General features: G+C 34.6%; 1 protein-coding gene across 2 annotated transcripts in view; it reads left to right on the top strand.

Annotated features, from left to right (window-relative positions):
• PGAP1 (post-GPI attachment to proteins inositol deacylase 1) overlaps positions 1 to 11,642 on the top strand; it is a 93,230-nt gene that overhangs the window by 61,825 nt on the left and 19,763 nt on the right. For both annotated transcript variants that reach the window (XM_069070162.1, XM_069070160.1), the window contains exons 20-23: positions 446 to 539; positions 2,086 to 2,176; positions 5,975 to 6,172; positions 7,863 to 7,998. In XM_069070162.1, coding sequence (XP_068926263.1) covers positions 446 to 539; positions 2,086 to 2,176; positions 5,975 to 6,172; positions 7,863 to 7,998 — 519 coding nt within the window. The remainder of the gene's footprint in view (positions 1 to 445; positions 540 to 2,085; positions 2,177 to 5,974; positions 6,173 to 7,862; positions 7,999 to 11,642) is intronic.

Below are 11,642 nucleotides of genomic sequence, written 5' to 3' on the forward strand. Positions count from 1 at the left end.
TAATAAACTTTATTGAATGAAAAATACATGAGGATTCAGAAGGCAGGGAATTTGTATTTTGAAACTGAAGTCTTTGAAGAAAATAATACATCTGTCTGTCAAAGATATGCATCCTGTATATGAGAAGCAGAAATACCAAAAGCAATCAAGATAGACTAGCATATGAAGTGGCTTGGATTAGATCTTTGAAAATAGGTTTGAAATGTAATCTAGCCCAAATATGGATTAGCTTACCCAAATTATTGGGAAAATTCAGATATTTGTAGTATAACAAAGTCACAGTATTTATTGTGTCTAGAGCCATGATTTTATTTTTCTTTGATGAAAGTGATTGTATAACTATGTTAAAAATATGATGAAAAATAATATTTTATTGCACATGAAAGTACATTTTCATCAATAATTTGCGTAATTAGAAATATTTTGTGATTTATCTGTTTTCTAGGTGATTCGATTCCACGGTGGAGCTCTTCCTGCCTATATCATGTCTAGTATCCTCCTTACTTATGGAGGACAATTACAGTCCCTTATTTCAATAGGTAAGAATGTCCATAAAAGTATTTTGTTATTTTGGTTATGAGACTTGAAGTAAAGAAGTTATTAGTTCATTTTATTTCAATGATATATCAAATTCAGGGACTTTAAAAATTAGCCACATAGTAGCAGATGATTTTTCTTCCTTCTCTACTTTTATTAGCTAATTTTTTAATGGTTAACACATTCTAGAAAAAATGTCTAGATATTTCTTCTGGATACTTTAGCCATTAGTCCTGCTGTGAGAGTCAGCATTGTAAAGTACTGGATTTTTAGTCAAAGGACTAGGGCTTGAATCCTGGCTTTTCCATTTCCTATCTGTGAGACTTTGGGCGAGTCCTTTAAACTTTCTGGTCTGTGGCAAAAGTGAACTGACGTGACCTTTGAGATATTCTCTAGCACTTAATCTCTTATCTTTTGATCCTAGGATCCAGAGTTATGCCAGTAAAATGTACAGAAAAATAGATTTTTTAAGCCTGATAATTAAATCCCCTAACACCACCATCATAACTGTTATCTCAAGCCCTGCTAATGGTTTTCTGAACTACTTGACCCCCACAAAAAAAGTTGGTTTTGCTTCACATGTTTTCACTCAGACTACATTTATCTTTCTTCCTGAGAGGATGTGTGATGCAAAAAGTGGGAAAAGGATAAAGGAAAACTAAATTCGAAGTCAGTGTGTCTGGATGTAAATTGTGGCTCTGCTATGACCTTGGGCAAGTCAATAACCTCTCTTGGCCTATTTCCTTATGTGTGAAATGAGGGGGTTAGACTAGATGACGCTCTAAGGTTCCTTCCATTTCTTATTAAGCTGTAAGCTGTTTGAGGATAAACTCTTTCTCTCTCTCATTGCCTAGCATAGCTCACTGCCCTGCACTCAGATATTCATTAATTGTTTAATGATTTCTTTTTTGTAGCATGCCCTTCAAGGACTCCTGGATCTCAGATGTAGAGAACATACTCTAGAATGTTTGGCTAATTTGTAGGATGACTGATTTAGAGATGGAGGCCTTGATGTTAGAGGCCATATAGTCCAGACATCTTGTTTAGTGTTAGATTGCCTCTTTTAAAATCTGTTCTTCTTTGATTTAGAGACAGGTGTGGGATAGCAAAAATAGCGCCCTACTTGACCTTAAAAGACCTGGGTTCAAATTGTGTGCCTGATCCTTAATAGCGAGATAAAGATGGACAATTATTTAAACTCTCAGTCCTTGGTTGACTCATCTGTAAAATGGGCATAATAATATATATATAATATAATATAATAATATATATATAATATATAATAACTTAAATTCCTTTCATTAGGTTGTTGTAAGGAGCAAGTATATGCTTTGTAAATTGTAAAGTACTAATAAACGTTAAACTGTTGTTATCATTTTTTAATCTAAAAGACTGAATGAACCAGATTGTCTCTGAAATCAGTTAGTTCTTTATCAAGTACTACTCTGGCAGTTATAGACATGTACTGTCCCTAAAATTAAAGCTATTGCAGTTACTGATGATTCTTTAAAATAACTCATGTTTAATTAAATGTAAATTTTCTCCCAGGCCATTGTTTAGATTATACCAGTATGTTGGATAAAGAAGCCAAACCATACAAAGTTGATCCTTTCGTAATAATTATGAAATTCCTGTTGGGGTAAGCTATATTTTTCATGTGGTTTAATTTTGTTTAATAACTAAAACAGCATGCCATTTGGTAAACACCAGTTCCCCAAGTCATTTCATTTTCTTCACAAATTGGCTAAAAACAACTTCTATTATGATTTGAGTAATTCAAGATCAGCTTAAACATCAGTTTTTTCTTTGATTTTTAATTGTATGTTTGCCAATATTTATAATTATCTTCTATAGTATAAAATAAGAAATTAGACAAATTCTGTTTGTCATAGCTTTATTTTTTAAAATAAGATTCACAATGCCTTTGGTCACAGTCAGTTCTGGAAATTATCCATCTTGCCCCTTCCAAGTTGAACCTTCCCTTTTAACAAAGAATGAGTTCAGTAGAAACAATTGCTAAAATAACCATTCTGACAATGTATACAACATTCTTCCCTCATCATCTGCCTCTCCCTGAAGGACAGGCTTGTGTTTCATTATCCGTACTCTGGGAACATTTTGATTTTTCAGTAATTTGTTTATATTTCCTCTTAGTGACCATGGTATTGACATTGTTGTAGTTATTGCATATATTGCTATTTTGCTTCCTTTTATTTTCCTCTGTTATTCTGAGTTCCTTTAATTTATCAGTTCTTGCTGTGCAGTAGTAGACCATTCCATCCAAATACCAATTTTGTATGTACCATTCATCAGTTGATGAACACTAACATTTATTTCTAATTCTTTGCTACTACAGAGTGAAACAATGAGTCTTTTACAACTTTGTTCCTGTAGTTTACTGGTATAGCTTTATTTAATAATAATAATAATAATAATATAATAACTACATCTAGGTGGCACCATGGATAAAGCACCTGACCTGGAATCAGGAAGACTCATTTTCCTGAGTTCAAATCTGGCCTCAGACACTTAGCTATGCGACTGTGGGCAGGTTACTTAACCTTTTTTGCCTCAGTTTCCTCATCTATAAAGTGAGCTGGAAAAGGAAAAGGCAAACCACTCCAGTATCTTTGCCAAGAAAACCCCAAATGGGGTCACAAAGAGTCAGATATGACTGAAATGACTAAAGAAACAACATTTATATAGTGTTTCCTATGTACCAGGCACTGTGCTGCTAAGCACTTTACAATTGTTAGGTCATTTAATCTTCACAGTAACCCTGTAACTTATTTCCCAAATAAGTGCTACTGTTAGCCCCATTTGACAGATGAGGAAACTGAAGCAGACAGGTTAAGTGACTTGCCCAGGGTCACACATCTAGTAAATGTCTGAGACAGGATTTTAACTCAGTACTTTCTGACTCTAGGCCCAGTGCTCTTTTCGCTGTGCCACATATCTGCCCTCATGCAAAAAGTAGCATAAGTTGCTTGAGGCCTTTTGAATCATCTTGTATTTTCTAGTAGAGGTTATAGCAGTTTAAATGTCTTCTGACATAACTTGACTTTGAGGTTGGATACAGCATAGTGTAGTACATTTGGAACAGCTCTCAATCAGTTATCCTAATCCAGTATAGAATCCCAGACTTTGGCCAGTACTTCAGTCACCTCCAGGGAAAGCCTTTCCTTCCTTCCTTCCTTCCTTCCTTCCTTCCTTCCTTCCTTCCTTCCTTCCTTCCTTCCTGCCTGCCTGCCTGCCTGCCTGCCTGCCTGCCTGCCTGCCTGCAGTTGGCGTTAAGTGACTTGCCCAGGGCACACAGCTAGTAAGTGTCTGTAGCCAGATTTGAGTTCAAAGCCCGAGAGAAGGGTAATCACTTCTCCCTCCATGATCCTGCCTTGATCATCAAAAAAATCTGAGGTTTCAGCAACTGCATTTCATTAGTCCTTTGCTGAAGAAGTGAAACTTCAGTCCCTGAACCTGGGCAATGCTTTTGGTTTTCTGGCTGATCTGTATACAGGTTCCTTAAGTAACAGGAATTATATTGATATTGTGTTAATTATCCTCATATTTATATGATGATTTGAATTTATAGGAGACATTTAAAAAAGGACATAACGTGGTAGTATTAGTTTGTTTCCTGATGTGCCCTACTCATTTGGCCTTATTCATGGGACCTCTAGCCCAGGTCTAACCTGATTGTCATTACACCATCTCTTATTATGCATCTCCAAGATTTTTGCACATGCCCTCTTCCAGGGAGTCATTTGGATGTTTGGGAACCTTCTGTGCACTGCTAGGTTGCCTAGGGACCTGGCACCGTTGTAACTAAGCTACAAGTACCATAGGAGCCAGGGAAGGATAAAACTGAGTAAAGAAAAAAGATTTGAGAGGGGGAGATGCAGCTCCAGGAATAATGACCCATATTTAATTTACAAAAGACTTAGAATGATTGATAAAAGGGAAATGCAATGTCGTGGGAATCTTTATGATAAGAAATTTAGAAAAGGAGCTATGTTAGAGACCAAAGTTATCCTTTTCACATTGCAAGAGATTTGTAAGAAACAGAAATGGGGAAATGATTAGACTCAATGCATATTGATTTTTAAGCTAGAGAAAATGAGAATAAGTACAGAAATTAAAAGCCTGAGCTCATCCCAGTGTTCTGTTAGAAAATAATATTAAGATCTGTGAAAAAGGACTGTATGGACTCAGGAGCAGTAAAATTGTAGTCAACTTTCATGGACTCATGGTATTTCAGAGTAAAAAGGGACTGATGTTAGAAGTTAGCTCCTCCCTAAAAGCCAGCTCCCTTCGATGACCCGTGTAGTAAATGCTCATCCAACATCCACTTGAACAAAGGCTTTGCTTCCAAAGACAGCTCAATCCATTTGATCAGCCAGTAAACATTTGTTAAGCTCCCAGTATGTACTAAACCCCGTGAATGTAAAAAACAGAAAAATAGTCCCTGTTCCCAGGGAGCACAAACAACTATGTTCAAACAAGCTATTTACAAGATAAATTTGAAATAATCAATAGATATGTTGTATCTAATGGTAGCCATCTCCAGGGTGGGGAAGGGGAAGGAAAAAAATTTTACATGATAGCTTTATTATATATTTAGAAGGAATAGCAAGTTGTACATAAAAGATTTGCAGTTTCATGTGCAATACTTTTTTATATACTATGTTATGGAAATGCTTGTCTTATTCCATAAATTAAAAATAAAAATACATGTACTTAAACACTTAAATATATATAATTTTCATTTATTTGGCTACTTTGGTATCTGCAGCACTACTTTTATTACCATAGGTAAGAGTTCACTGTGTTCTTTTAGCAGTCATAATGAAATACAATACATATTAGTCACATAGCCATTTAAATAATTACTTTGATAAATGTTTAGAAATGTTAATGGGTACTACTACCGCCTAAACAGTGGTTCTTAACATGAACTTGTTTTTTTAATATATATTTATAATTTTCGTTCAATATAAATGATTTATAATTTCATGTATTCTATTTTATTCATTTAAAAATATTCTGAGGAGGTTTCTGTGGGCTTCTTTAGATTGCCAAAGAGGACCACAACACAGAAAAGGTGAAAAACTCCTGCTGTACTCAGTTTTCAGAACTTTTTTTCACCTGTATAATGATTTTCAAGTTTTGTTTTGTTTCCATTGAAAATGTATATGTGTAGGACAATAGATACTGGTGTTTGATTAAGTTTGAACCATTGCACTTTTGATTTAAAAAAATAAAACTGTTCTAAATGAATATGAGAGTTGAGTTCTATAAACCTGTTAAGACTATAGTTTCAGAAATAGTTATTTAACACTTGTGGGTCAATCTGAAGTTAAATCATAAATGTGTATATGCATCATATCTGACCATAAGCATGATATTTTAATTGCATCATTGTCTTTTTTTTCCTCTACAGCTATAACTGGTTTAAACAAATTTGGGATAGTTTCTTCTTACCAGAACTAGATGCCATTTTTCTGAATACACAAAGTATGTGTTTCCCACTTGTATCATTGGTCCTCTTTCTATTTGGAACCAGTATTGCATACTGGGGTGGCATACTCTCATCTTTATGTGTGAGGCTTCTTTCTTCACTGTGGCTGACCTTAAACAGGTAAAAAACAAAAACACTTTTCAATAATTGATTAAAATCTTTCTTCTATTATTTAAAAAGATTACACATTAAATTTATTAAATATTTTTATAAGCTAAAGTTACATATATATATATATATATATATATATATATATATATATATTTTTTTTTTTTTTTGGAGCGCAATTGGGTTTAAGTAACTTGCCCAAGGTCACATGGCTAGGTTTTTTGTTTTTTTTGTGTGTGTGTCAAGTGTCTGAGGCTGGATCCGAACTCAGGTCCTCCTGACTCCAGGGCCAGTACTCTACTCATTGCACCACCTAGCCGCCCCTAAAGTTATATTCTTAAAAGAGAACCTTAAAGGTTAGTTTGTATATTTCCCTGAACAATTACTGATTTCTTTAGATAATTCACAAATTAATGACTCTTCACTATTATCCTCAAAGTTTTTTTTCATTTTAAGGTATTCTGTATTTGTTTAACAAATATTAGTATATCATAATATGTTGTAATCTGTACACATAATTGAATATGACTATTGCATTTCTCTCAGAGGATGGCTTAGTACTAGAACAGTATTTTTGTATTCCCATACCTATGGTAAAGTCATAATATAGTGGTTCCCAAATAGTGTTCTATTTCTACACCTCAGAATTGTTTTCTGATGCCATTTTCTCCTTATTACACCCCTCTTACATCATTTGCTAGGATTTCTGGCAGGAACTAGAGTAAACCTAGCTGTAAAACCCCTTTACCATTACCATTCTCAGGTATTGTATTTTTTGTATCATTCCCTGCTCATTGACTTCATTAAAAACAATTATCTCAGGTTTTCACACCAGGTTTCAGGAAAATAAAAATAACCCCTCCTCACAAAAAATATTTGGGATCCTAGGCTCTAAAGTCTTACTTTAAACTAACATGATTATTCTTCACAACAGGCATGTAAATAGAACTGCCATTTCATTGCTAATTGCCTTCCTCAGTTTTATAAATTTGCCACTTTAGTCCTTATTATATGTTATATATTTTATATATATTTATTATATATTATATGCTATGTATTATATGATATGTATAAATAGAATAGCTGATGTATTTAACTTTGGTTTGTATATCTGCTTATAATGTGAAACTCTGAAGATGCTTCTTGTATTAATTAGAAATGCCTTAAAATACTTAAATGTTTTAAGACTCCAACAATCAACATCTTCTAGAACCATTATAAATACCTAGTATTTTCTTAAATTTGCCTTCCCCAAAATGCATAAACCATTAGGATCATGTTGTTTCTAGCATATGACCATATTAACTACTTAAAATTGTTTTATCAATTATGAAACTTTTGTTCTCCTCACTTCCCTTTTTGTCCTACTAGATTGGGGGGGGGCGGGGGGGGGGAAGGGAATGCCATACAAAACTCTTAAAGCAAATAAGCATAGCCAAACAACCAAATTCCCTTTTTGGATATGTCCAAAAATATGTGTCTAATTTTGCATATTAATCTTTCACCTCTATGTCAGGGGATGGGTAGCGTCCTTCATCATCATTTATCTAAGGATCTTGGTGGGTTGCTTAGTTGTAATATTCTTAAGTCTCTGTCAGAATTGTTGCTTGTCACAGTATTGATATTATGGTATAAATTGTTCTCCTGGATCTGAGCTGCTTTTTTAAGAGTTTTTTAAAAGGCTGTATTTTTGTTATTTTAGACCTTCTGAAATCCCTAACGACCCCAGGTTAATAACAACGAGATTATCTTTTCTGATTATGCTTCTGCTAATAATTGGTTGGACAACTTGTGGAGCACTTGCAATACTTCTCATCTACCTTTACTATGTGTTTAAGGTATCAACTTAAAGTCTTTTAACCTGAATGCTAGAATGTGCTCATCACTATATGAAACATCGTTCCATAGAGACCCTTCAAAAAGAGTTTATAAATTCATAAGTTAGAGTGTGGATTTTTATTTTGTTTATTTAATTTATTTTGCTAGACAGTTTTAAATATTTTTGTTACTATAATAACCATTTGTGTATGTTGGTGTGATATAGCTGTAAGATGGGAATCTGCATCTACAAATAATTAAACATGGTAGGTTTGGTAACCACCAAAAAGAGAAGGGAACAAGTATTTATTAAGAGCTTGCTATGTGCCAGGCTCTGTGTCAAGTGCAACTGTTTTCTCATTTAATAAAAGAAAATGGGAGAGGTTAAAATTCACCATGAGTTGTAAGGATAGGGACTGGATTCTCTATAACAGTTGCTATGGAAAGAGAAGCATGCTTTGAAATGATGTGGGAGAGAATGACTGATATGTGCTTAGAACAGATTCATGACAAATCAGATAATGAAAGAAATTACCTAAAGCACAAACTGTCAAGTTACAGAATATAAAGAAGGCTTACTTAACAAGAATGATTACCAGAGCATTCTGGCTTGCTAGTCTGTATACAGAATTGAGAGGGTAGGTGAAAAATAAGGGAATAGCACAGGAATCTAGTGAAAACTAGTGAACTGTGTTTTTTTGGAGAAGCAAGGTAGTTAGTATTTCTTTTTTATTGATATGCTTTGTTTAATAACATTGTTAAGCAAAGGTGGTTTTTTTTGCCAGCAAATTGGTATAAATGGTTTGCAGTGGAATCTAATACTGCTTCCTTGATGGATCTGTGATTTTATCAATAGGAATGTTCTCTCCAAGGATACCATTCCACATACATATTTTCTTATCACTCTTGTGCATGTCCTCCCTTAAATTCCCCATGGGTGTCCACCCAACCTGTTAAGAGTCTTCTTCTAGATTCCTTGAAATTTTGTAGCTTGAAAATGATTCCCACATCATTTAATGAGGATTTAATTTTTAAAAATGAGAAAATATTGTTTGTAATTGAGGCAAATCTAGGGTAGCCTATTAAACAACCTGTTTCTGCTGAAAAAAATAGAATAGCATAGACTCCCACCATTTTCTCAGAACATTTGACTTATGAAATCAGTTACAACATCAAGGAAATTAAAGGACCTGAAACCACCTGAACAAAAAAGTAAATGCTAACCATCTTGCCAGATGCTGAGAGATAGTAGCCAAAGATAACACTGGTTTAAAATATCAACACATTTGTAAGAGAAGACAAAGAAGCTGACAGAGAATTATGAACAGTATTATGGCATAAAACTTCTCTGTTTTAACAAGATATTTGATATGAAACACAGCTAAGTCCCCACCACAAGAATATTTAGGGATGAAACTTGAAAGACAACAATACCAGAAAAGAAAAAGATCTGTGAAGATTTCTGTAACCATTCTCCTTTAGAGACTATGATGCACCACTTCAAAAATCCATCTTTACAGTACCCATGAGGAAGGAGAGCTAGCCCAAAAGAAAGCAAAGGCAGGGGAAGCTGAAATAGGAAAAAAATATGTATAAAGGAGGTCCATGCTGAAGGTAACACAATTTTGACGGTATTGCATCTCAAGGTACCTCAAAGAGGATACTATCCTCAGTGCTTAGGAAGGATAACACTTGGTGACTGGTGACTGGGAAAACATATGCCTAGTCTACCTCTATAAAATCCTAGTGCTAAGACTTACTTGAAGAAGAATAAAATAAGTAGATCCAGGAGAACAGTATAGAAAATGATTCCTACAGTGTAAATGAAAACAACACTAAAAGGCAACTGAGCTGATTAGTAGTGATCAGTCTTGGTCCTGGAGAGCAGGTGATACAGCTCTCTTCTCTGAGAGGTAAGAGGATGGTAGCTATGGAATGTTGCCTATGCTGTTGGACACAGTTGTTCTGTTGGTTGGTTTTGTTTAATTGTTTTTCTGTCACAAAGGAGAGCTTACTTGAGGAGGCAGAGTAGATTGAGAAATGATATGTTAAAAATAAGGTATCAATAAAATTTTTTTCAAAAAATATAAATATAATTTACATGGATATTGACAACAGTTTTGATAGGTATGCAGATTCCTTCAAACTTGAGAGACCATAGTCTGCAGTTACAAAATGACTCATAAGTGTAGAGAATCCTTGTGATCCTCGACCATAAGAAAGCATTTGTTTTAGAAGAGCAAATGCCTTCAACCTGCAACAGGTCCTCCAGTAAGGTGTCTTCCTTGTGCATGTTAAAATCATTAGATTTCTAAGTAGATTGAATGGAAATAATTTTGAGCCTTTTGGTTAATAATATCAAATGAAATATAAAACAGGAAGATGTCCATTTGCCACTATTGAACATGGCATATTGAACATGGAGTCCAAATGGAGAGAGATTTCCTATAGATGTTCCTATTTATAGATGACATTATCCTGAGGAGAGTTCCATACACCTTACTAGATTGCCAAAGGGGCATATGATATAAAAAAAAAACCCTAATATAGATTCATCCCTATAGCTCAGACCGTTAGCATATGACATTATGTCTTAATGTTAACTAATTCCCAAATTTATGTCTTAATGTTAACTAATTCCCAAGAAGTGAATTTATGTTCTATTTAGATGTAGTCCTTGAGTTATGAACACCCAGTTTTTCTTATGTACATTCCTTATATATTAACTGCTACTGCATCTCATCACTACAATACCCTTCCTAAAGAAATACACACACACACACACACACACACACTCATGCACATATGTAAACAAGTATGAATAAGCATAAAGTAATTAAATACCTTTTAATTTGAGAGGGGAATATTCACATTTGAGGGAAATAACAAAGGCTTTATGCTAGAGATGATTCTTGAGTACATCTTCAAGGACAAAAGGGATTCTGAGAGAACAAGGTGAATTAGAAGTATATTTATGGCATAGAGTCTGGCCAGTACAAAGGCACACAGACAGAGGACATGGAGTGCAATCTGTGAAGAACAAAGGAGGCTAGTTGGGCTAGATTGCAGAATGTAGGATAGGCAGTAATTGTGAATTAAGACTGGAAAGGTAGGTTGAACCAGCTTGTTAAAGAACTTAAATGCTACACACAGGGGTTTGTATTTTATCCTAGAGGCCAAGTTCACTGAATACTGTACTGGTTTCAGACTCAAATAGAATAGAACCACTAACCCCAACACAAAGATCCCTGCAGCTGCATACTGACTTAGAAAACCACATATTAAAATTATGTTCTATTGTATTTTTCCTTATTTTGTTAAATATTTCCCATTTACATTTTAATCTGGTTCAGGCCTCACACAAAAGTATTTGACACCTGTGGAGCAGGCCAGTCGCACAGTCAGATATGTACTTTGTGTTGTATTAGTGTGTAGGATGGATTAAGTGATGATATCCTTGAGGCAAGGAAACCAAGAGGCTGTTAAAATATTCTAATCAACAGTAGATAAGGACCTGGTTTAAGATGGTAGCTGTGTAAGTAGCGAGAAAGGGTTGGATTCAAGAAATGTTATGAAAGTGGAAACAGTAAGACTTGACATTGATTTGCTATTGGGGTGAGGGAATGTGAGTCGAAGATAATGTTGAAGTTACATACCTGGGAGA

This window comes from Petaurus breviceps, unplaced genomic scaffold (genome assembly GCF_028583685.1).
Source record: "Petaurus breviceps papuanus isolate PSGF00001 unplaced genomic scaffold, PetGlider_PUasm1.0 90804, whole genome shotgun sequence".
NCBI classification, from domain to species: domain Eukaryota; kingdom Metazoa; phylum Chordata; class Mammalia; order Diprotodontia; family Petauridae; genus Petaurus; species Petaurus breviceps.